At 41.3% G+C, this 26617-nt stretch overlaps 2 protein-coding genes and 1 pseudogene across 2 annotated transcripts; all 3 read right to left on the bottom strand.

Moving 5' to 3' along the window:
* Positions 1 to 6070: 6070 nt before the first annotated feature.
* Positions 6071 to 11679, bottom strand: LOC121841550 (gastrula zinc finger protein XlCGF17.1-like). The gene is made up of 2 exons (XM_042310640.1): positions 11669 to 11679; positions 6071 to 7323 (listed from the first exon to the last, which is right to left on the bottom strand). Exons 1-2 carry the CDS (start codon positions 11677 to 11679, stop codon positions 6474 to 6476), a joined length of 861 nt encoding a protein of 286 aa, XP_042166574.1. The 3' UTR covers positions 6071 to 6473.
* A 1038-nt stretch (positions 11680 to 12717) lies between these two features.
* Positions 12718 to 13765, bottom strand: LOC121841601 (annotated as a pseudogene).
* LOC112230435 (neurofilament medium polypeptide-like) lies at positions 12718 to 18398 on the bottom strand. The gene is made up of 2 exons (XM_042310880.1): positions 17784 to 18398; positions 12718 to 14052 (listed from the first exon to the last, which is right to left on the bottom strand). Exons 1-2 carry the CDS (start codon positions 18088 to 18090, stop codon positions 13790 to 13792), a joined length of 570 nt encoding a protein of 189 aa, XP_042166814.1. The 5' UTR covers positions 18091 to 18398; the 3' UTR covers positions 12718 to 13789.
* Positions 18399 to 26617: the final 8219 nt, after the last annotated feature.

Genomic DNA, 26617 nt, shown 5'->3' with positions numbered 1-26617 from the left:
GAAGGCTCAACCAATTCAGGTCCTTGAGCCCGTTGTCCAGGCCCCGCGCCTGCACTCCCTCCCAGACCACTGACGAGATGCCCGCTACGGGCGCAGGACTCCCTGCCTGCCTGACCTCCTCGTACAGGTGCCTGTGGTCTAAACCTACTCGGGCAACTTCAACCTCGGGGTGCGCACGCAGCCACTTGGCCGCATGACCAAAGTGCCACGGCAGCTGTTCCGCCCGAGGACCCGTGTTAGACCACACCATTACGCTTCTCGCCTGATACGAGAAGAACACCCGCAGGAGGTAACCGGACGGGTGTATCACTGGCTGAGCAAGCTCCGCTAACAAGAAAGAAACAAAAATTGAGTCCAGCTTGAGGGGGAAATGTGGTACCCCCCTACCTCCCTCCCCGATGGGACAGATCATGCGTGCCCTGGCGACCCACTCGCACCTGCCACTCCACATAAACTGAAACACAAGCCTCACTAGAGGCCTCCTCAGACAAGCCGGCAATGGGTAGATATATGCCAAATACAAAAGAGACGGCAACACATCCACCTTTAGGACCAGGACTTTGCCCATAAAAGACAAATACCTAGCCTTCCACATTGCTAGCTTCCTCTGTACCACTGCGATACGCATGTTCCAGTTTAGCGTCGCTGAGCCGGAGGTCTCAAAATGAACCCCGAGAATCCTCAGGGCCCCTTCACAGAGAGATAACCCCCCAGGCACATCCGTTCTACCGCGCCATCTTCCGAAAAACTTGACGGAAGACTTTGCATGGTTCAGAACTGCTCCCGACGCTCGGGTGAAATCCCCAAAGATGGCAAGGGACCTTGTCAGGCATGAGTCCTTGCACAACAGCAAGGAAGTGTCGTCGGCGTACTGCGTCATCTTAACACGCAGCCCACCACTTCCAGGGATCAACAAGCCTTCCACCCCTGTGTCTGCCCTAATGGCAGCCCCCAGAGGCTCCATGTACAGAACGAAGAGGAGAGCCGAGAGTGGGCATCCCTGCCTGACCCCAGACGAGAGGTCAAAAACGTCACCTAAGTGACTATTTACACTAACTCGACACCCCGCTCCGACATATAAAGTACGGATCCATCCTATAAACTTCTCCCCAAATCCTAATCTACCTAACACCCTGAATAGAAAAGATCTATTCACGCGATCAAAAGCTTTCGCCTGATCTAGCGCTGCTACCATTAAAGGCAGCCCTCTATCTTCAACCCAAGCGATGGAATCCCTGATCAACTGTAGGTTCCATCTTATAGAGCGGCCCTCTACCCCGCACGTCTGATCCTCGTGGACGACGTAGGGAAGGGCTGTGCGCAACCGGTCTGCTAAAACCTTTGCAAGAATCTTGTAATCTACGCACAGCATGGTCAATGGCCGCCAGTTGCCAAGGTCAGTTGCTTCCCCCTTCTTATAAAGAAGTGACAGCACACCAACAGCCATTGATCCCCGGGACCCCCGTCTCAAGGATGGCCTTCAAGACTTCGAGAACCACTGGTCCAAGTATACCCCAAAACTTGAGGTAAAACTCAGCCGGCAGCCCATCCATCCCAGGCACCTTCCCTTTTCCCATCCTCCTAAGAGCGCTCTCAACCTCTTCGTGAGATCTGGGCCTCCATCACGTCTCTAATGTCCTCTGGCAACCGCCGGGACAAGTGTTCTAAAAACACGTTTCCCTGCTCTACATCTATTTCCCTTTCCTTAAATAAACCTTGGAAATGATCAGTTGTCACCCTGACCATTTCCTCTGGTTTACTTACTATACTACCATTTTCTTCCCTAACTCCATGCATTACCTTCCTACTCTGCCTGGCCCTAACCGACTTAAAGAACATAGCGGAACAAGTCTCATTATGTTCTAGAAAGCCACTATGCGCACGCTCCAGGAAAGCTCGAGCCTTCTGCTCCTGCAGCTCCCTGAGCTGCGCCTTTAGGGCTGCGAATCTCTCCCAGTCAATCGACCCGCCGAGGTTGCCTGCCTCGTACTCGAGTTCAATTAACCTTTGGATACGATCCACCTCCCTCCTTTCCTCCCTTTTTTTTTCCTTCTACAATATCCTATTATAAAAGCCCTAATCCTCACCTTAACTAAATCCCACCACTCTAACACCCCTCGCACATGGACCGGAGGCCGTCAAGCCTCCGAAAGAAAAAAAAAATGCGTCAACGAAAGCCTGCTCCTCCAGTATATCCCGATCTAACTTCCAGTACCCCCTACCGAAGAGGCAGACTGGCGACCCCACCTGCAGGAACACCCCGTCGTGATCCGTGAAGAAAACAGGCAACAGCCGCCCAGACAACTGACCCAAAGACCTGGATACAAAAATGTAGTCGAGCCTCCGCGCAACCCCCCTGGAGTTGCGCCATGTAGGACCGACCATTGCCGGAGTAGTGTGCAGGCCACCATCAACCAGACCATGGCAAGCCATTAGCCCAGAGATGGCACCTGCACTGCTATCACCGCCTACCCCTAAATCTATATTAAAGTCTCCTCCTATCACCAAGTGCCTGTTTGTAACACACAGGGGCGCCAGACAGTCCACCATCTCCCTCCTGTCTGCCGCCACCTGTGGCCCATACACCCCAATTAACCTATATCTAGCTTCTCTAAACTTAACATCTATCCCCAAAACTCTACCCTGCATTATTACAAAAGTGTTCTCTATTTTAACCTCTCTATGCCCACACAAAATCCCTACTCCTGTTGAGTGCACCCCTCCTATGCCCCAAAAAGATTCCCCCTTATCCCACTCCCTCTTAAATCTACACACATCCCCACCATCCCTCAGGTGAACCTCCTGTAAAAAACAGAAATCAAACCCCACACCCTCTAAATAACAAAAAACCGCCCTCCTTTTAACATTATTCCTTAACCCCTAACATTTAGACTAAAAAAAAAAGAAACAGAACTATTCATTTAATTATTAACAACAAATAAAAACCCCAAAAAAAAAAAAAAAAAAAACAGGAGACTCACCCGATGCTCCCCTGGTCCATCTCCACCGGCGGGGACGTCCTCTCCTCTCCTGACGCCCCCCCCGTCCTCCATCCCAACCCATGACCCAGGCAGTGTGTTGGGTCCTCCCTCCCCACCCACCATCCCCCTCCCTGTTTGCCTCGGGGCTGCATGTAGGGGACCCCATCTCCTCAAACAGGAGTTGGGATCCCTCTAGCAAACAGCCCACCGACCCCTCACTGGAGTCATCCACTAAAATGCAAGGGGCTGAGGCAAACCGGGAGGACAAATTACCCTCCCCTCCACACCCCCCCCCCCGCCACTCTCTTAGCCCCCCCCCCTCCACACCCCCTCCCTCTCACTTCCTGCCAAGCTCCCCCTCTTCATCCCTTTCTTCTTTGGTGAAGGAGGTAGCGGGGAGACACAACGTCCCATCCCCGCTAACTCCTCCACCAAATCCCTCATTTCGACCTCGAGGAAGCCTGGCAGGCTGTCCCCCCCCCTTCCCCCCATCTCCCCCCCCTCCCCCCCCCCCTCCCAACTCCACTCCTCCCTCCTTCTCCGTCACTGTCCCCGTTCCTTCTTCCACTCCTTCTCGTACCACTGTCCCCTTCTCCCTCTTCTCAGCTCCTCCACGTTCTTCCACCTTCTTTTTAATCTCCTTTTTCCTTCTTTCCATCTTCTCTCCTCTTTCTTTTCGCCTCTTCCTTCTTCCCTTCTTCATCCTTCTCCTTCCTTTCCCCTGTGCCATCCGTACAATCCGCATGCGTCCTCTTTCCTCCCCCCATCCCCCGCTCCCCCCCCAGCTGCAGACGCGTATGACCTGTGACGAGCCGGGCAATCACGCCACAGGTGTACTTTCGAGCCACACCCGTGGCAAGCCTTGGGCTCGTCACACTCCTTGGCCTCGTGCTCTTCCGACCCACAAAAACGACATTTCTTGGCGCTGCACGAGGCCAGGATATGGCCGTAGGCCATACAACGCCTGCAGAACGGGGGCTGACGTGCATAGTAGAGTGTTCCCCTGTCAGCCCCCAGGGAGAACATCGCCGGAGGATGGAGGTAGCCATCCACACTCTTCGGGGACTCCCTGAGTAACGCCTGGAACCCTCTCCTCCCGTTCCAGAAACCCAGGGAGTCCCTGAGGTACCTCGCTGAGGAGACATTGTCCATGTACCTCCCCAGAAAGGCCCTCACCTCTTCATCTTTCACATGCGGATTGTACATGGTTACGGTGACCACCCTGAAGTTGTTCTTCGCCAGGCTGGTCACCGCATAATGGCACAGGGGTCCCGTTTTCTCCGCTTCCTTTGCCATCTTCAATACATCATCATGTTTCTCCTCTTTGTGAAACGTCACATCGAAAGCCTTCTCATTCGGGTTCCCTTGAAGGCAGAGTACTTCCTTCACCTCTATCCTGAGGCATCCCATCAATATAGTCCTTCCAAAAGTTTCCCTGCCCCAAGGTTCCATCTCCTTTTCAGTCCATGAAAATCTTACGGTATTTGCTATACCAATCCCCGGAACCGACCAGGTTTGCTTGTTTGTATTCATTTAAAAAAAAAAAGCTCTCTTCAGAAAGAAACTTCAACCTAAAAAGAAAACATCTTAAACCAAAAAGGTGGATCGACTAAAGGTGTTGACTCTCCACATCTATCAAGACAACTGGCGCACTGGGCCAGACACTCTTTAATAGAACCTGGACCAGCTCAGGTGAAACACCTTCCCACTAACAAGATGGACAAGCCAGCACAGGTGTAACACAAACTGACTAACGAGGTGACACCAATCAGTGCGTCCTACGTGCTAACGAGCTATACGGGCTAAAGTCCAACCTCAAAACATAAATGGAAAAACCAAAGCCTGCAACACCTTCCCTCTTAAGACAACAAATATATCCTATATTTTTGTTGGACATGTTTTCTCACCACCAACAGAGAACAACTTCCATTTCACATTATAATCAACTACAATGCTTCACCTTCAATATAAACAAGGTATCTGCTGGCTGTCAAAAATTAAAAACAAGAGAACACATTTTAAATAATAGTATACAATCGTATCGTTTCTCATTTTTTCTTTCTATAGAATCCTAAAACTCACTAGCTTCCAGAACTCTCATCCCCTTGGAACGAGCCCAAACACAACCCAACTCCAATACGGAAACACATGCAGTCAAGATAAATTGTGATCCATGGCAACACACTGGCTAAACGCAAAACACAAATATTTTTGACTGCCCATCCTTGAGACAATCAGCAACCAAGTTGTCCTTACCACGGACATATCTGATTTCAAGAGGAAACTCCTGCAATATCCGTAGTAACTTTCAACCTCACTGTGGAGCTTCTCTCTCTTTTCAGGGTTCACTAGATAGGCATGTTGTTGGATCGGGGCCCAGTCCCCAATGTCAGGCTCTAGTACATTTGGGTTGGCACATCTGAGAATGAACCCTGATATTCTAAAAGCAGGCCAACAATATCAATATAATTGTACCCAAAATATATAATAATAATTATGATTACTAAATGTTACATTAATTGTAAATATGAAATATTTGGTTGCATAGTCTGATTTTCAACATCTTTGCAATTACATTTTGCTAGATGGGATATCCCCAATGTCAAAACACGTGTCTAAATCAATAACCAATATGCAGAAACAGTTTGGGATAAATTGAAAACTTAAACATAACATGTGCTATATACACAAACACCTGCCACAATAATCATATTACTTGTATTTTTTTTAAACAAGCAGCTTATAAACTGCACAAGCACCAAAAACACTGTTGTTTTGACAAGTAGCAATAAATCACTGATATCAATTACGGGGGAAATCAGGTTGCATGTGCTGTTGAAACTAACACAACTAAACAAACACATGGAAATGGGAGATATCTTTTACCTCACTGGTTAGAGGACAACCTGCAGAAGACAGTCGACTACATTTTGGAGTGATGCATTTAAATGTAGGGGTCGTTAAACAAAGGAACATTTGTCATCACTCTTCGATATCATGTTGAAATCAATTGCGCGAGAGGAGGGAGATGAGGTTGCATGTCCTGTTAAAACTAACAGCTCAAAAACCACACAGAATCTGGGAATAATGTGTACATAACTGGTTAGAGGACAACTTGTAGAAAACAGCTAGCTACATTTTGAAGTGTTGCATTTTAGTGTTGCATTACATAGTACTCTTTAAATTCAGAGCCTGGATTTTTCCCCTGAGGCTAATATTCATATCATGTTGAAATCAATTAAACAGGGGACAAACGTTTAGGGTTCTACATTGGGACATTCTGACGGACTCTGACTGCAGCTTAAACAACAGTGAAAAGGATAGTTAGCTAGCTACCAATATCTGAGAAGACACTATAGTGTCCTGGAAATACGATGACATAGTAATTAGACAACTTTGCCATCATTATCGTGACATCATTAAAATACTCCTACTACAATGTTAAAAACATTCTACATTGTGACATTATTTCATTGATATCATGAAACAACTTCATGCATGTATTTTCTGATGTTTGATCAGAGATCTTTTACGAGAGTATCTCTTGTGACATTGATCACAGCTATGACATTTCTCTCCTGTGTGTGTACGCTGGTGTGATATCAGGTTGTTTGGCTGAGCAAAACTCTTCCCACATTGGTTACAGCTATGAGGTTTCTCTCCAGTGTGTGTTCTCTGGTGTATAGTCAGATTGCTAGATGTAGCAAAACTCTTCCCACATTGAGCACAGCTATAAGGTTTCTCTCCTGTGTGTGTTCTCTGGTGGTATATCAGGCCACCTGACTGAGTAAATCTCTTCCCACATTGATCACAGCTATGAGGTTTCTCTCCTGTGTGTGTTCTCTGGTGTGCTTTAAGATGACTTGACTGAATAAAACTCTTCCCACATTGATCACAGCTATAAGGTTTCTCTCCTGTGTGTGTTCTTTGGTGTGATATCAGGCAGCTTGACTGAGCAAAACTCTTCCCACATTGAGTACAGCCATGAGGTTTCTCTCCTGTGTGTATTCTCTGGTGTATAGTCAAATAGTAAGATGAAACAAAACTCTTCCCACATTGAGTACAGCTATTCGGGTTTTCTCCTGTGTGTGTTCTATGGTGTGATTGTAATGTATATGATTTTGAAAATATCTTTCCACAGTCAGAGCAGCAGTGAGGTTTCTTCCCTGTTGGTCTCTGCTGGTGTTTCTTGAGGTGTTCTGACCTGGAGAGAGACTGTTCTGCCTCGTCAGCATCATGAGGTTGTTGAGGCTCCCCAGAGGATCCATGATAGTCCCGTCTCTCTCCTGTGTGAATGAATAAGTCAAACAGGTGGTTAAAGGCACACAACAGTAGAAATCCACTGAAAAAGGTGATGCCCACAGCGTAGCCATGATGTTGTTCAACAATTGAAGTCTTTAATGAATGTTAATATTATTTGACAATTGTCTTAAGACAGTCAAGTGAGAAAGTCTCCTGTGAAGACATCAAAACTATGAAATAACACACATGGAATCATGTTGTAACTAAAAAAGGGTTAAACAAACCAAAATATGTTATATTTGATATTCTTCAAATTAGCTACCCTTTGCCTTGACAGTTTTGCACACTCTTGGCATTCTCTCAAACAGCTTTATGAGGTAGTCACCTGGAATACATTTAAATTAACAGATCTGCCTTGTCAAAAGTTATTCAAATCAAAGGTTAATTTGTGGGAAGAGTCTTTATGCATTTGAGCCAATCAGTTGTGTTGTGATAAGGTAGGGGTGGTATACAGAAGATAGCCCTATTTGGTAAAAGACCAAGTCATTATTTTGGAAAGAACAGCTCAAATAAGACATGAAGGTCAGTCAATTCAGAAAATGTCAAGAACTTTGAATGTTTCTTCAAGTGCAGTCGCAAAAACCGTCAAGCGCTATGATGAAAACTGGCTCTCATGAGGAACACTTTTTATAAAAAATATTAAAAAATCCCAAAAGGCACCAAATAGTAGGAATATAGTAGGATAGTATAGTATATAAAATAGTAGGAATATATTAGTACAGTATATATAATAGTAGCAATATAGTAGGATAGTATAGTATATATATAATAGTAGGAATATAGTAGTATAGTATATATAACAGTAGGAATATAATAAGATATAATAGTAGGAATATAGTACTATAGTATAGTACATATAATAGCAGGAATATGGAAGTATAGTATAGTAGGAATATAGTAGGATAGGAGAGTATAATATAGTATAGTATATATAAGAGTAGTATAGTATAGATAATAGTAGGAAAATATTAGTATAGTATAGTACATATAATAGTATGAATTTAGTAGTATAGTGTATATATATATAATAGTAGGAATATAGTAGTATAGTATATACAGTGGGGCAAAAAAGTATTTAGTCAGCCACCAATTGTGCAAGTTCTCCCACTTAAAAAGATGAGGCCTGTAATTTTCATCGTGGGTACACTTCAACTATGACAGACAAAATGAGGGGGAAAAAATCCAGAAAATCACATTGTAGGATTTTTTATGAATTTATTTGCAAATTATGGTGGAAAATAAGTATTTGGCCAATAACAAAAGTTTATCTCAATACTTTGTCATTGTCAACAAAGGGTATATAACAGAGGTCAAACTTTTTTGTAAGTCTTCACAAGGTTTTCACACACTGTTGCTGGTATTTTTGCCCATTCCTCCATGCAGGTCTCCTCTAGAGCAGTGATGTTTTGGGGCTGTTGCTGGGCAACACGGACTTTCAACTCCCTCCAAAGATTTTCTTTGGGGTTGAGATCTGGAGACTGGCTAGGCCACTCCAGGACCTTGAAATGCTTCTTACGAAGCCACTCCTTCGTTGCCCGGGCGTGTGTGTGTTTGGGATCTTTGTCATGCTGAAAGACACAGCCACGTTTCATCTTCAATGCCCTTGCTGATGGAAGGAAGTTTTCACTCAAAATCTCACGATACATGGCCCCATTCATTCTTTCCGTAACACGGATCAGTTGTCCTGGTCCCTTTGCAGAAAAACAGCCCCAAAGCATGATGTGTCCACCCCCATGCTTCACAGTAGGTATGGTGTTCTTTGGATGCTACTCAGCATTTTTTGTCCTCCAAACACGACGAGTTGAGTTTTTACCAAAAAGATATATTTTGGTTTCATCTGACCATATGACATTCTCCCAATCTTCTTCTGGATCATCCAAATGCTCTCTAGCAAACTTCAGACGGGCCTGGACATGTACTGGCTTAAGCAGTAGTAAATAGTAAATAATAGGAAAATAGAAGTATAGTATAATAGTAGGACTGTAGTAGTATAGTATATATAACAGTATGAATATACTAGTACAGTATAGTATATATAATAGTAGGAATATGATAGTAAAGTATAGTATATATAATAGTAGGAATATAGTAGTATAGTATAGTATATATAATAGTAGGTATGTGGAAGTATAGTATAGTATATATAATAGTAGGAATATAGTAGGATAGTATAATATAGTATAGTATATATAATAGTATAGTATAGATAATAGGAGGAATATAGTAGTATAGTATAGTACATATAGTCAGAATGTAGTAGTATAGTATATATAACAGTAGGACTATAGTAGTATAGCAAAAAATAGTAGGAATGTAGTAGTATGGTATAGTATATATAATAGTAGGAACATAGCAGTATAGTATATATAATAGTAGGAATATAGTAGTATAGTATATATAATAGTAGGAATATTGTAGTGTAGTATAGTATATATAATAGTAGGAATATAGTGGTATAGTATATATAATGGTAGGAATATAGTAGTATATTATAGTATATACAATAGTATGAATATAGTAGTACAGTATATACAATAGAAGGAACATTAGTATAGTATACATAATAGTATGAATATGGTAGAAAAGTATAGTATATAGAATAGTAGTAATATAGTAGTATAGTATACATAATAGTAGGAAAATAGAAGTATAGTATAATAGTAGGACTGTAGTAGTATAGTAGAGTATACATAAAAGTAGGAATATGGTAGAAAAGTATAGTATATAGAATAGGAGTAATATAGTAGTATAGTATATATAATAGTAGGAAAATAGAAGTATAGTATAATAGTAGGACTGTAGTAGTATAGTATATATAACAGTATGAATATACTAGTACAGTATAGTATATATAATAGTAGGAATATGGTAGTAAAATATAGTATATATAATAGTAGGAATATAGTAGTATAGTATAGTATATATAATAGTAGGAATGTGGAAGTATAGTATAGTATATATAATAGTAGGAATATAGTAGGATAGTATAATATAGTATAGTATATGTAATAGTATAGTATAGATAATAGTAGGAATATAGTAGTATAGCAAAAAATAGTAGGAATGTAGTAGTATGGTATAGTATATATAATAGTAGGAACATAGTAGTGTAGTATATATAATAGTAGGAATATAGTAGTATAGTATATATAATAGTAGGAATATTGTAGTGTAGTATAGTATATATAATAGTAGGAATATAGTAGGGCAGTATATATAATAGTAGGAATATAGTAGTATACTATATATAATAGTGGGAATGTAGTATAGTATATACAATAGTAGGAATACAGTAGTATAGTATATATAACAGTAGGAATATAGTAGGATAGTATAGTATATATAATAGTAGGAATATAGTAGTATAGTATATATAATAGTAGAAATATGATAGTATAGTATATATAATAGTAGGAATATAGTAGGATAGTATAATATATAATAGTATAGATCATAGTAGGAATGTAGTAGTATAGTATAGTTCATGTAATAGTAGGAATATAGTAGTATAGTATATACAATAGTAGGAATGTAGTAGTATAGTATATATAATAGTAGGAATATAGTAGTATATATAATAGTAGGAATATAGCAGTATAGCAAAAAATAGGAATGCAGTAGTATGGTATAGTATATATAATAGTAGGAAAATAGTAGTACAGTATAGTATATATAACAGTAGGAATATAGTAGGATAGTATAGTATATATAATAGTAGGGATATAGTAGTATAGTATATATAATAGTAGGAATATAGTTAGATATATAATAGTAGGAATATAGCAGTATAGCAAAAAATAGGAATGCAGTAGTATGGTATAGTATATATAATAGTAGGAAAATAGTAGTACAGTATAGTATATATAACAGTAGGAATATAGTAGGATAGTATAGTATATATAATAGTAGGGATATAGTAGTATAGTGTATAAATAATAGTAGGACTATAGTAGTATAGTACAGTATATATATAATAGGAATATAGTATAGTATCTATAATAGTAGGAATATTGTAGTATAGTATATATAATAGTAGGAATATAGTAGTATAATAGTAGGAATATAGTAGTATAATAGTAGGAATATAGTAGTATAGTATAGTATATTTGATAGTAGAATGACCCAACTAGCATTTATTTTGGGATTCCACAGTGGAAACATAATTTGCGGAAGCAAGATTAAAGAAGGAGAGTCTCATTTTACACAAGCACATTTTCATTAAGTTTGCCTCTCTTCGATTACCTTTGACCTTTTTCAAGAGAAGGCCAGAAAGGATGGAGGAGATGAGCACCTCTAATTGAGAAAAGGCCTTAGTCTTTGAATGCTTATTACAGCGCCACCCATGAACACACTGCTCCCTTGTTGTCTGAGTAGTGTTTTTTTACCATTGATCCATTAAGAGATTAATGAGAAGAAATCCATCAAAACAATAGGTTTGATTACATCAGAGCTCTATGATAAAGACAGAAGACTACAGTATCATGATCATGCTCTCCTGCGAGCTTTTTAATAATAGATAATGTCATGTTTTTAGGCTGAACAGAGCTCTATAATAATAGATAATGTGATGTTTTAGGCTGAGCAAAGCTCTTTATGAATAGACAATGTCATGTTTACAGGCTGAGCAGAGCTCTATAATAATAGATAATGTCATGTTTATAGGCTGATCAGATATCTATAATAATATATAATGTCATGTTTATAGCCTGAGCAGAGATCTATAATAATAGATGTCATATTTATAGACTGAACAGAGGTCTATAATAATATATAACATCATGTTTATAGACTGAACAGAGCTCTATAATAATAATGTCGTGTTTTAGGCTGATCAGAGCTCTATAATAATAGATCATGTCATGTTTATAGGCTGATCAGATATCTATAATAATAGATAATGTCATGTTTATAGGCTGAGCAGAGATCTATAATAATAGATCATGTCATGTTTTAGGCTGAGCAGAGCTCTATAATAATAGATAATGTCATGTTTTTAGGCTGAGCAGAGATCTATAATAACAGACAGAGGCCTACAGCTATAGAACAGAAGATGACAGAAGTGTGTTTAAAACACAGTGAGTATATACACCAAAATATGTATTTTGTCTTTCTTGGCTCTCTTGCTACCTAAGTGGCTAGCTGTTATTGTTGGGGATACACTCTTTTCACGCCACTTTGATACAGCTACGACCGGAAGTGATTTCCACAGGAGAGCATTTTCGCTAACCTTAAGCTCAGTCTCTTAACCTGCTACGTTAATTATCCTAACCTGCTACGAAAAAAGCCACTTCCGATCGTAGCTGTATGAAAAATGACATGAAAAGAAGGTTTCTCGTTGTTGAAGAAAATAATCACTCTTTTCAGGCCACCATTTTAAAATATCCAAACCATATACTGAACATTAGGGGTCATATCAACGAATCAAAACAAAATACACATTTTAACAATTTAATCTGATTTCAGATATGTCTCGAAATACAAAATCACGTCTATTGTTGAATAAGAATTCATATAAACAGTATGATTTAAAGTGGCATAAACAAGAACAAATTCTAAGTCAAAAACATAAATCAGAACAAAGCCTCTCTATTCTCTTGTGTGATTCCAGGTCCTCTGACTGGGAAAATGTATTTCCACAATGAGAGCAGTGGTACGTCTTCTCCTCCTGTGTATGTATTCTTTCATGCTTATTCAGATTCCTTAACCTGTTAAATCTCTTGCCACACAGGGAGCAGTGGTACGTCTTATCCCCTCCTGTGTGTGTCCTCTCATGCCTTGTCAGACCCCGTAACTTGGTAAAACTCTTTCCACACAGGGAGCATTGGTAGGGATTTTCTTGTGGGAGTGTCCTCTCATGCTGTTTCAGGTTCACTAAACCCCTAAAATTATTTTCACACTGGGAACATTGATAAGGCTTCTCTCCTGTGTGTATTCTCTCATGAGATTTGTGGGAGCAGTGGTAAGGCTTATCTCCTGTATGTATTCTTCCATGTAATTTCATGGACTTTAACTGGGTAAATCTCTTTCCACACATGGTGCATTGGTAAGGCTTTTCTCCTGTGTGTCCTCTCATGCATTTTCATGGTCCCTAACCATCTAAAACTCTTTTCACACTGGGAACAGTGATAAGGCTTCTCTCCTGTGCGTATTCTCTTATTCTGTTTCAGGCTCACTATACCCCTAAAACTCTTTTCACACTGGGAACAGTGATAAGGCTTCTCTCCTGTGCGTATTCTCTTATTCTGTTTCAGGCTCACTATACCCCTAAAAATCTTTTCACACTGAGAGCATTGGTAAGGCTTCTCCCGTGTATGTGTCCTCTTGTGTTGATTTAGGTTCTCTAACTGGGTAAAATTCTTTCCACAGTGGGATCATTGAAAAGGATTTTCTCCAGTGTGTATTCTCTCATGTGTTTTCAAGCTACCTAACCAGGTAAAAGTCATTCCACATTTGGAGCAGTGGTAAGGCTTCTCTCCAGAGTGTTATCTTATGTATTAATAGGTACCCTAATTCGTTAACTCTTTCCACACTGGGAACATTGGAAAGTATTTTTTCCTGTGTGTGTCCTCATGTTTCTTCAGGCTCCCTAACTTGTTAAAACTTTTTCCACAGTGGGAGCAGTGATGTCCTCCTATTGCTTTGGGCATCTCTGGGTCTGATTCCCATGAAGGACTATTCCCTGGGTCTGGTTCCCCTGAAGGACTCTTCTCTGGGTCTGATTCTCCTGAAGGACTCTTCCCGCTGTCAGAGGGAGAGTCTGGTCTCTCTCCTGTCAAAGACAAACAGAGTATCTAGTTACTTAGTTGTCTACTGTGCTGTACTGTGTGGCAAAACTTGTGAAACATATAAGTCTATGATTTGTTAAGATTTGGTCTTGTTTGGGGGAGTTCGTTAAAATCAAGACTCCGTTTCATCAACGCCCTCTCCTGAGACTGAAAGCCCAGAGACTTGCACTTTGAACCGGGTGTGCGGTTTTGTCTGGGGGCGCTAAAATGAACATTGGAGACTAGAGGTCGACCGATTAATTGGAATGGCCGATTAATTAGGGCCGATTTCAGGTTTGCATAACAATCGGAAATCTGTATTTTTGGGCGCCGAATTGACAATTATTATTTTTTTTACACCTTTATTTAATCTTTATTTAACTAGGCAAGTCAGTTAAGAACACATTCTTATTTTCAATGATGGCCTAGGAACGTTGGGTTAACTGCCTTGTTCAGGGGCAGAAAGACAGAATTTATCCTTGTCAGCTTGTCAGCATCCAATCTTGCAACCTTAGAGTTAACTAGTCCAACGCAATAATGACCTGCCTCTCTCTTGTTGCACTCCACAAGGAGACTGACTGCCTGTTACGCAAATGCAGTAAGCCAAGGTAAGTTGCTAGCTAGCATTAAACTTATCTTATAAAAAACAATCAATCATAATCACTAGTTAATTACACATGGTTGATGATATTACTAGATATTATCTAGCGTGTCCTGTGTTGCATATAATCTGACTGAGCATACAAACATACAAGTATCTAAGTATCTGACTGAGCGGTGGTAGGCAGAAGCAGGCGCGTAAACATTCATTCAGCAGCTCTTCATTGTGTGTCAAGCATTGCGCTGTTTATGACTTCAAACCTATCAACTCCCGAGATGAGGTTGGTGTGACCGAAGTGAAATGGCTGGCTAGTTAGGGCGCGCTAATAGCGTTTCAAACTTCACTCGCTCTGAGCCTTGGGATGGTTGTTTCCTTGCTCTGCATGGGTAACGCTGCTTCGATGTAGTGGCTGTGGTCGTTCTGTTGCTGGTTCGAGCCATGGGAGGAGCGAGGAGAGGGACGGAAGCTATACTGTTACACTGGCAATATTAAAGTGCTTATAAGAACATCCAATAGTCAAAGGTTAATGAAATACAAATGGTATAGAGGGAAATAGTCCTATAATAACTACAACCTAAAACTTCTTACCTGGGAATATTGAAGACTCATGTTAAAAGGAACCACCAGCTTTCATATGTCCTCATGTTCTGAGCAAGGAACTGAAATGTTAGCTTTCTTACATAGCACATATTGCACTTTTACGTTCTTCTCCAACACTGTTTATGCATTATTTAAACCAAATTGTTGTTTAAACCATGTTTCATTATCTACTTGAGGCTAAATTGATTTTATTGATGTATTATATTAAGATAAAATAAGTGTTAATTCAGAATTGTTGTAATTGTCATTATTACAAATACATATATATATTTTAAATCGGCCAAATAATCGGTATCAGGTTTTTTGGTCCTCAAATAATCGGTATCGGTATTGAAAAATCATAATCGGTTGACCTCTATTCGAGACCATCAAGCTACTATGCTTGGAGACAGATTTAATTTCAACTGAGGTAGTTGCTACAATTCAGACCTAAATAGAAGAGGTTTCTGATACTTTCAAAGCAGATTGAACTAATCTGTGAAACGAGACTGTGCCTGTTATTGCCTCACTGAAAACAACAGTTCCACACCATGATGATTGCAGCACTTTACACCTGACTACCTCTCTGGAGGCTGGCGTGAATCGCTGAGGATCTGATAAAGGTGCAGGAGAGCTGTGTGAGCATAGAGGGGTTTTCTCGCAGCAATATCCTGAGACCGATATTACATTTTTTGGCCAATACTGATATCCAATATTTTCCTTGCCCCAAAAAACGATTCCGATAACCGATATTTAACATTTTAGCTGCCTTTTAAGCATTCTAGTACAGTTAAATAGTTAACACACACACGGATGCAGCGGTCTAAGCCACTGCATCTCAGTGCAAGAGGCGTCACTACAGTCCCTGGTTCGAATCCAGGCTACATCCAGGCTGTATGATTGTAGTTGTCTGTTATTGGTGTAGAGTGGACAACAAAGGAGAGGGATCCCACATGTGGATAGGAAGATACAAATTATCATTATTACTGGAAAATATTCATTTAAAATCCAGGAATGTAAAACTTTAGCTCTCTAGGTCATGCCAGTAGGTTACAGTAGGTTGTATCTCTCTAGGTCATGCCAGTAGGTTACAGTAGGTTGTAACTCTAGGTCATGCCAGTAGGTTACAGTAGGTTGTATCTCTCTAGGTCATGCCAGTAGAATACAGTAGGTTGTATTTTATTATTTTTTACCTTTATTTAACTAGGCAAGTCAGTTAAGAACAAATTCTTATGTTCAATGACTGCCTAGGAACAGTGGGTTAACTGCCTGTTCAGGGGCAGAACGACAGATTTGTGCCTTGTCAGCTCGGGGATTTGAACTTGCAACCTTCCGGTCACTACCCCAACGCTCTAACCTGCCGCCCCAGGTCATGCCAGTAGGCTACAGTAGGTTAGATCTCTCTAGGTCATGCCAGTCGGCTACAGTAGATTGTATCTCTCTAGGTCATGCCTGTCGGCTACAGTAGATTGTATCTCTCTAGGTCATGCCTGTCGGCTACAGTAGATTGTATCTCTCTAGGTCATGCCAGTCGGCTACAGTAGGTTGTATCCAAGTGGTTTTATCTCTCTAGGTCATGCCGGTAGGTTACAGTAGGTTGTATCCAAGTGGTTTTATCTCTTTAGGTCAAGCCAGTAGGCTAGAGTAGGTTGCACCTCTCTAGGTCATGCCAGTCTGCTACAGTTGATTGTATCTCTCTAGGTCATGCCAGTCGGCTACAGTAGGTTGCATCTCTCTAGGTCATGCCAGTCGGTTACAGTAGGTTGTAACTCTCTAGGTCATGCCAGTAGGTTACAGTAGGTTGTATCTCTCTAGGTCAAGCCAGTAGGTTACAGTAGGTTGTATCCAAGTGGAAACAATTATCAACCCAATGTGGAAAGTGTCAAATTTGGTCAACAACCAAATGAATGGCTTATTTGCTACGTGAGGTTCACTGGATCCAACAGAAGTTCCATAATGATTAAGTTGTTATGTGGACATGTGACATACCGACAACTTTGATAAAAACACTATAGGAGTTGTCTCCAGATCGCTATGCATATTCATGCTTGTAGCTTAGCATCTCTCTCTCTCCATTGAATACAGGTGGTTGAAGTCAACAACCCTCATAGAATATAAACAATAGATTACAATAATAAGATGTATCCACCAATCCAAAGAAAGGATAGGCGGGAGATAGACAACCCGCAGTGAAGCTTTGTGGACAACGACTCCCCTTGTTAGGGCAGAGAGACATCTTGTCAGTATATCCATAATCTTTGGTGGAGCCAACCCAACTCTCACATGGCATTATTGGGGGGCACGGTGTGTAGTAAATCATCACTACATGAAAATCACTACATGCCCCCCAGTCTGCGGCCAGCAGATAGACCCTTCTCAATTCTATATATGTGAAGTCACTTTTTGGAAACAGAACAGAGAAAACAAGGGGTAGCTTGTTCTCTAAGTCGTCTGATTCTAGACATATCAGTCATCATCCCAGGGCCTTCTGTTAGAGGTATTGACGAGGGAACTACAAATATCCAAAGTTAAAAACAAATTTAAGGCAGAACTTACTGGTGTTAATCAGATCTCCTTTCTCCACCTCTTCTTCTTTCAATGTGACAGTCATCTCCCCCTCCTCCTCTTTCACTCTGAAAACTGCATCCTCTTTCTCTTCCTTTACTGTAACATCCTCCTCCTCTTTCACTCTGAACGCGGCTTCCTCTTCTTTAACTGAAACGTCTCTCTCTTCTTTCACTGTAACAGCCTCACCCTCTACTTGTTGTTTTACTGTGACATCCTTCTCTTCCTTCTCATCTTTCACGACAATGTTCATCCCCAGAGCTTCTTTAACAGGAGGGGAGTAGTTTAGGGAGCTCATGTTCGGGGATGTTAGCTATCTATCATTAGCGACTAGGCTAGTACTAACTTAACCAGCCAGCTACTATAGCTGACTAATACAAAATAACGTAATATTAAATTAAATAGGTAAACAAGTAGATACGATATAAGTGTGTCTAAAACACAGTAGGTAATATACACCAAAAGCGTCTAAATAGCTTGAATCTTTCGGCTATATTGGCTAGCAAGCTACCGAGGTGGTTGACGAGCTGTTTCTAAAGAACCGTCCACTAGATTATACGTCACGCTGGCAGCGTCGCCTGAAAGACGCACATCCGCCGTCTGCTGACTGGAGGGGAAACGCAGTTGAGGATCATATTTTATCTTCAGATAAAGATTATTTTAAAATGGATTTAATTAAATAATACTATTATATTGAGACATACAAAGACAAGAAAGTGTTGATTGATTAGTGCAAATAAAAAATGTTTACTGCAGAACATTAAAGGCAGTTTCATTAAGTCAAACTAAATCTAAATAAGTAGCCAGCTACTTTCGGTCTATACTGCTCCTACATGGTGTAACAATACATCATGTAGATGTATATAATGAACAGACTAGGTCTCTACTGCTCCTACATTTTTATGTATTATTATGTGTTATTTATTTCTCCTCTATTTAACCTAGTGGCCAGTTGAGAACAAGTTCTCATTTACAACAGTGACCTGGCCAAGATAAAGAAAAGCAGTGCGACAAAAAAAAAACATGGAATAAACAAACGTACAGTCAATAACACAATAGAAGTTACAAGTTACACGTGGAATAAACAAAGGTACAGTAAATAACACAATAGAAGATCAAGATTATTTTTTTGTTTAGGAATATTGTGAAACACGATCATTCCACTATTACTGCAGATATTATGGACATTTTATTTAAAACATGTAATTAAATTAAAATTGTAGCTCCTTTAATTCAGACCCAAAATGCATTTGCTATAATGTGTGCCATGGCCCGGCTAATAAAATGGACAGGCAACTATTTGAGACTCAGCCTTGAATTTAAATTTTATGGAATGTTAACTTTGATTGTCGTCAATGAAAATGATAGACCTTTCAAACATGGAATGCAACATTGTATGAAACATTATTGTCAAGTGACTTGATGTCTACGGTGCCAAAGCCATTGATAGTTGGGAGTGTCAAGTGTGTTGATATAACGGTAATAATGTCAAAATCACACTTTTAACAAACATCAGAATTGGTTAAAAAAAAAAAGAGGTTATACCCGAGAAGTGCAGCAGTCTAAGGTACTGCATTGAAGGGCTAGAGGCATCACTACAGACCCAGGTTTGATCCCGGGCTGTATCACAACCTGCGATCGGGAGTCCCATAGGGCAGCACACTATAGACCAAGCGTTGCCCAGGTTAGGGGAGGGTTTGGCCGGGGGGGGGGGCTTTACTACTCTAGCGACTCGTTGTGGCGCCTGCAGGCTGACCTCGGTCGTCAGGTGAACAGTGTTTCCTCCGACATATTGGTGCATCTGGCTTCCGGGTTAAGCGGGCAGCTGTTAAGAAGCGCGGTTTGGCGGGGCATGTTTCAGAGGACGCATGACTCGACCTTCGAATTCTGAGCCCTTTGGGGAGTTGCAGCGATGAGACAATATTTTTATTTTTATTTAACCTTTATTTATACAGGTTTTTCTCATTGAGATAACATCTCTTTTCCAAGAGAGACCTGGTCCAATAGCAGCAGGGGGAACAACATTTCAGACAAAACAACGTACATAAACTAACACAACATTAAACAAAGCTATAAACACACACACAGTACAACAATAACATTTTACGTTAAAAACACGAAAGTGTTGACTAAAAACAGCTGTCCTAAACACAATTACACTCTTCTATGATATATACATCGATCAAGTGTTTAAGCTCCACCAACGAAACTAGATCATCAAATTTTAAAATGTTCAGGAAAGAATTCCAGGACCACGGAGCTGAGTAATTAAAACAATTTCTACCATGACCTGCTCAAATTTTTGGTACTGTTAGAAGCAAATGAGAAGGGGACTGTAATTTATATTTATTTACTGATCTGACAAAAAAAGAACAGAGATAAAATGGCATTTTACCCAATATGGCCTTAAAAATCAGTGTATACCAGTGTTTAAGCCTACGCAAGGTCAATGACGAACAGCCAACAGCACTGTAGACATCACAATATCGAAATTGTGGAGAAAGAAATGGGGGTACAATTATTTAAAAAATGCCAAAATTGGTTGTTCCCCACCATTTGCAATAACGTCGCTGAGCACCATCACTATCTTTCCTTCATGGATCTCCTGCATGTTTACATATCTGGCATTACTCATCTCATATGTATATACTGTATTCTATCCTATTCTATTCTACTGTATCTTAGTCTATGTATTACTCATCTCATATGTACATACTGTATTCTATCCTATTCTACTGTATCTTAGTCTATGCATTACTCATCTCATATGTATATACTGTATTCTATCCTATCCTACTGTATCTTAGTTTATGCATTACTCATCTCATATGTATATACTGTATTCTATCCTATTCTACTGTATCTGTCTATGCCACTGACATCGCTCGTCCATATATTTATATATTCTTATTCCTTTACTTAGATTTGTGTGTATTAGGTATTTGTTGTGAAATTGTTAGATATTACTGCACTGTTGGAGCTAGGAACACAAGCATTTAGTTAGATATTACTGTTGGAGCTAGGAACACAAGCATTTAGTTAGATATTACTGCACTGTTGGAGTTATGAACACAAGGATTTAGTTAGATATTACTGGACTGTTGGATCTATAAACAAGCATTTAGTTAGATGATACTGTTGGAGTTAGGAACACAAGCATTTAGTTAGATAATACTGTACTGTTGGAGCTAAGAACACAAGCATTTAGTTAGATATTACTGCACTGTTGGAGCTAGAAACACAAGCATTTAGTTAGATAATACTGTTGGAGTTAGGAACACAAGCATTTAGTTGGATAATACTGTACTGTTGGAGCTAGGAACACAAGCATTTAGTTAGAAACACCCCATTTCTTTACATTGCTTATGCATATTCAGTGGCTTGACTGCGTCCAGCCTATGTCAAAGGCCCATACTCAAATCAAATCAAATCAAATTTTATTTGTCACATACACATGGTTAGCAGATGTTAATGCGAGTGTAGCGAAATGCTTGTGCTTCTAGTTCCGACAATGCAGTAATAACGAGCAAGTAATCTAACTAACAATTCCAAAAAAAACTACTGTCATACACAGTGTAAGGGGATAAAGAATATGTACATAAGGATATATGAATGAGTGATGGTACAGAGCAGCATAGGCAAGATACAGTAGATGATATCGAGTACAGTATATACATATGAGATAAGTATGTAAACCAAGTGGCATAGTTAAAGTGGCTAGTGATACATGTATTACATAAGGATGCAGTCGATGATATAGAGTACAGTATCAACGTATGCATATGAGATGAACAATGTAGGGTAAGTAACATTATATAAGGTAGCATTGTTTAAAGTGGCTAGTGATATATTTACATCATTTCCCATCGATTCCCATGATTAAAGTGGCTGGAGTAGAGTCAGTGTCATTGACATTGTGTTGGCAGTAGCCACTCAATGTTAGTGGTGGCTGTTTAACAGTCTGATGGCCTTGAGATAGAAGCTGTTTTTCAGTCTCTCGGTCCCAGCTTTGATGCACCTGTACTGACCTCGCCTTCTGGATGGCAGCGGGGTGAACAGGCAGTGGCTCGGGTGGTTGATGTCCTTGATGATCTTTATGGCCTTCCTGTAGCATCGGGTGGTGTAGGTGTCCTGGAGGGCAGGTAGTTTGCCCCCGGTGATGCGTTGTGCAGACCTCACTACCCTCTGGAGAGCCTTACGGTTGAGGGCGGTGCAGTTGCCATACCAGGCGGTGATACAGCCCGCCAGGATGCTCTCGATTGTGCATCTGTAGAAGTTTGTGAGTGCTTTTGGTGACAAGCCGAATTTCTTCAGCCTCCTGAGGTTGAAGAGGCGCTGCTGCGCCTTCCTCACGATGCTGTCTGTGTGAGTGGACCAATTCAGTTTGTCTGTGATGTGTATGCCGAGGAACTTAAAACTTGCTACCCTCTCCACTACTGTTCCATCGATGTGGATGGGGGTGTTCCCTCTGCTGTTTCCTGAAGTCCACAATCATCTCCTTAGTTTTGTTGACGTTGAGTGTGAGGTTATTTTCCTGACACCACACTCCGAGGGCCCTCACCTCCTCCCTGTAGGCCGTCTCGTCGTTGTTGGTAATCAAGCCTACCACTGTTGTGTCGTCCGCAAACTTGATGATTGAGTTGGAGGCGTGCATGGCCACGCAGTCGTGGGTGAACAGGGAGTACAGGAGAGGGCTCAGAACGCACCCTTGTGGGGCCCCAGTGTTGAGGATCAGCGGGGAGGAGATGTTGTTGCCTACCCTCACCACCTGGGGGCGGCCCGTCAGGAAGTCCAGTACCCAGTTGCACAGGGCGGGGTCGAGACCTAGGGTCTCGAGCTTGATGACGAGCTTGGAGGGTACTATGGTGTTGAATGCCGAGCTGTAGTCGATGAACAGCATTCTCACATAGGTATTCCTCTTGTCCAGATGGGTTAGGGCAGTGTGCAGTGTGGTTGAGATTGCATCGTCTGTGGACCTATTTGGGCGGTAAGCAAATTGGAGTGGGTCAAGGGTGTCAGGTAGGGTGGAGGTGATATGGTCCTTGACTAGTCTCTCAAAGCACTTCATGATGACGGATGTGAGTGCTACGGGGCGGTAGTCGTTTAGCTCAGTTACCTTAGCTTTCTTGGGAACAGGAACAATGGTGGCCCTCTTGAAGCATGTGGGAACAGCAGACTGGTATAGGGATTGATTGAATATGTCCGTAAACACACCGGCCAGCTGGTCTGCGCATGCTCTGAGGGCGCGGCTGGGGATGCCGTCTGGGCCTGCAGCCTTGCGAGGGTTAACACGTTTAAATGTCTTACTCACTTCGGCTGCAGTGAAGGAGAGACCGCATGTTTCCGTTGCAGGCCGTGTCAGTGGCACTGTATTGTCCTCAAAGCGGGCAAAAAGTTATTTAGTCTGCCTGGGAGCAAGACATCCTGGTCCGTGACTGGGCTGGGTTTCTTCCTGTAGTCCGTGATTGACTGTAGACCCTGCCACATACCTCTTGTGTCTGAGCCGTTGAATTGAGATTCTACTTTGTCTCTGTACTGGCGCTTAGCTTGTTTGATAGCCTTGCGGAGGGAATAGCTGCACTGTTTGTATTCAGCCATGTTACCAGACACCTTGCCCTGATTAAAAGCAGTGGTTCGTGCCTTCAGTTTCACACGAATGCTGCCATCAATCCACGGTTTCTGGTTAGGGAATGTTTTAATCGTTGCTATGGGAACGACATCTTCAACGCACGTTCTAATGAACTCGCACACCGTATCAGCGTATTCGTCAATGTTGTTGTCTGACGCAATACGAAACATCTCCCAGTCCACGTGATGGAAGCAGTCTTGGAGTGTGGAGTCAGCTTGGTCGGACCAGCGTTGGACAGACCTCAGCGTGGGAGCTTCTTGTTTTAGTTTCTGTCTGTAGGCAGGGATCAACAAAATGGAGTCGTGGTCAGCTTTTCCGAAAGGGGGCGGGGCAGGGCCTTATATGCGTCGCGGAAGTTAGAGTAACAATGATCCAGGGTCTTTCCACCCCTGGTTGCGCAATCGATATGCTGATAAAATTTAGGGAGTCTTGTTTTCAGATTAGCCTTGTTAAAATCCCCAGCTACAATGAATGCAGCCTCCGGATAAATCGTTTCCAGTTTGCAGAGAGTTAAATAAAGTTCGTTCAGAGCCATCGATGTGTCTGCTTGGGGGGATATATACGGCTGTGATTATAATCGAAGAGAATTCTCTTGGTAGATAATGCGGTCTACATTTGATTGTGAGGAATTCTAAATCAGGTGAACAGAAGGATTTGAGTTCCTGTATGTTTCTTTCATCACACCATGTCACGTTGGCCATAAGACATACGCCCCGCCCCTCTTCTTACCAGAAAGATGTTTGTTTCTGTCGGCGCGATGCGTGGAGAAACCCGCTGGCTGCACCGCTTCGGATTGCGTCTCTCCAGTTAGCCATGTTTCCGTGAAGCAGAGAACGTTACAGTCTCTGATGTCCCTCTGGAATGCTACCCTTGCTCGGATTTCATCAACCTTGTTGTCAAGAGACTGGACATTGGCAAGAAGAATGCTAGGGAGTGGTGCACGATGTGCCCGTCTCCGGAGTCTGACCAGAAGACCGCTTCGTTTCCCTCTTTTTCTGAGTCGTTTTTTTTTTTGGTCGCTGCATGTGATCCACTCGGTTACACTGGTTGTAAGGCAGAACACAGGATCCGCGTCGCGAAAAACATATTCTTGGTCGTACTGATGGTGAGTTGACGCTGATCTTATATTCAGTAGTTCTTGTCGGCTGTATGTAAAGAAACCTAAGATGACCTGGGGTACTAGTGTAAGAAATAACACGTAAAAAAACAAAAAACTGCATAGTTTCCTAGGAACGCGAAGCGAGGCGGCCATCTCTGTCGGGAGATCTGAACCTAATGCAGCTTGGAGTGATCAGATGACAGAAGTCACATTTAGGTGCCAGGTGTAACTGAGGCCATAGATGCTCCATATCCAGTGTTTTATATAATATGTAATATGACTAAATGTGTTTCTGTGTTGCAGGGGCAGTTAAGAAATGGAACAGCAAGGCCACAGAACATGACATAATCAGAGCTGTGAGAGACCACCTCAAGCCCCTGGTAGAGCCGGGGGTGGTGTTTACCACTCCACCACGCCTTCAGCAGGCTTGAAAAGTGGGATTGATAATGATTTTCATACTAAGAGGGACCAAGAGTCTGTTGATTGGTCAGTCATTGGGTTAATTTGTTTTGCAATATGTTCAAATCAAATCAAGCTTTATTTATACAGCACATTTCAGACATAGATGCAACACAATGGCTTCACAGGAAAAAACAATGAAAATAAACAGAAATATTGAGGATAAAAAAACAAAGAACAACTGAAAGACTAATGAGCATTGCAAGGAAATGCCATTGATTAAAATATTAATACGATGCTTCATCCAACCCAAAACATACAGTAACTTGTTTTTTAGGAGGAGCTCTGGAAGACACTATGGGGGCATCGATTGAAAATTGACTGGTAACAACAACTGTGACCTAAAAGACACCCACCATGAGACCCACTAAATCTGCCCAAGAAGAGGCAAACAAAAGAAAAACCCACACCAAACTTAAAGACAGGAAGCAAACCAAAAAGGTGGAGCAACTAAATGTGTTGACTCTCCACATCTATCAAGACAACTGGAGCACTGGGCCAGACACTCTTAAATAGATCCTGGACCAGCTCAGGTGAAACACCTTCCCACTAAGGAGATGGACAAGCCAGTGTAGCTTGGTTCATTCTGCATTGTGTACTTTTAATTAGGACGTTGCCACAACTGAAGGTCTGCTAGTTGAATTATTTTTATTTGCCCTGCACAAGAAGAGACACCACACATGATGTTAACCCTTGACGCAGTCCTAGCTCTCAGGCACCTTGCTAGCCGAAGGTCAGGCAAAAGAGAATCAAAAGGAAATAACAGGTGCTGCATGCACACATTCAATGCACAACAGCACACCATTCAACACAAGTAAAATGATACAGATCATAATTCAGACAAAATAAAAGACATACCTGCACACGAAGAGACAACACACATTATGTTAACCCTTGGCGCAGTCCTAGCTCTCAGGCACCTGCGCAAACACATGGACACTCACTCAAACACTGTCCCAAGTACTCACAAGTTACAATATATACCCTAGTTAGCGAGCTTTGTGAAACTTGTTAACATAAATCTTTATGCTGTCCACATCGTAACAAACTTATGGTAGCATAACAGTACATTGTGTAACATTATGCCGGTTTTATATTAAACAATTTTGGAGCCAAGGACAACATACCTTGTAACAATAAGGGGGTATGGAAATACAGATCACCCACGATGGGCCAAACCAAAATATACAAACTTTTACAATCACATATATGTACAATATTGATATGAAAAAGTGTTTGTACACCAAAGAAAAACGTTAGCTGTAATTAAATTTAAAAAATACACTGAATTATTATTATTATTATCAAATTATTAACATCCCCTCTTGACCTGGCCTATTTCAATTGGTCCTTGTGTGCAACTTGGTGCATAATCTAGGTGGAACAACATCACACTGCTACATTCACCCCACTGTTTTACACTAGATTATAGGCACAAAACACATTACCTCGAAGGTAACAAAGCAAAGAAAGAAAAAAACACATTTCCCACCCGCTGGGCGACAGAGTAACCCCGTGTAGTCCCTTAATTCTAGACCCACAAATGGTCGATCAGATGGGGCCTGTTCTGGTTCATGGCCACATCGAGAAAAAGATGACACATTAGGTCTGCTCTCAGGATCCACTTCCTCCTGGGGA

The sequence above is a fragment of the Oncorhynchus tshawytscha genome, linkage group LG32 (assembly GCF_018296145.1).
Source record: "Oncorhynchus tshawytscha isolate Ot180627B linkage group LG32, Otsh_v2.0, whole genome shotgun sequence".
NCBI classification, from domain to species: domain Eukaryota; kingdom Metazoa; phylum Chordata; class Actinopteri; order Salmoniformes; family Salmonidae; genus Oncorhynchus; species Oncorhynchus tshawytscha.
This window is presented reverse-complemented; position numbering and strand designations above follow the sequence as displayed.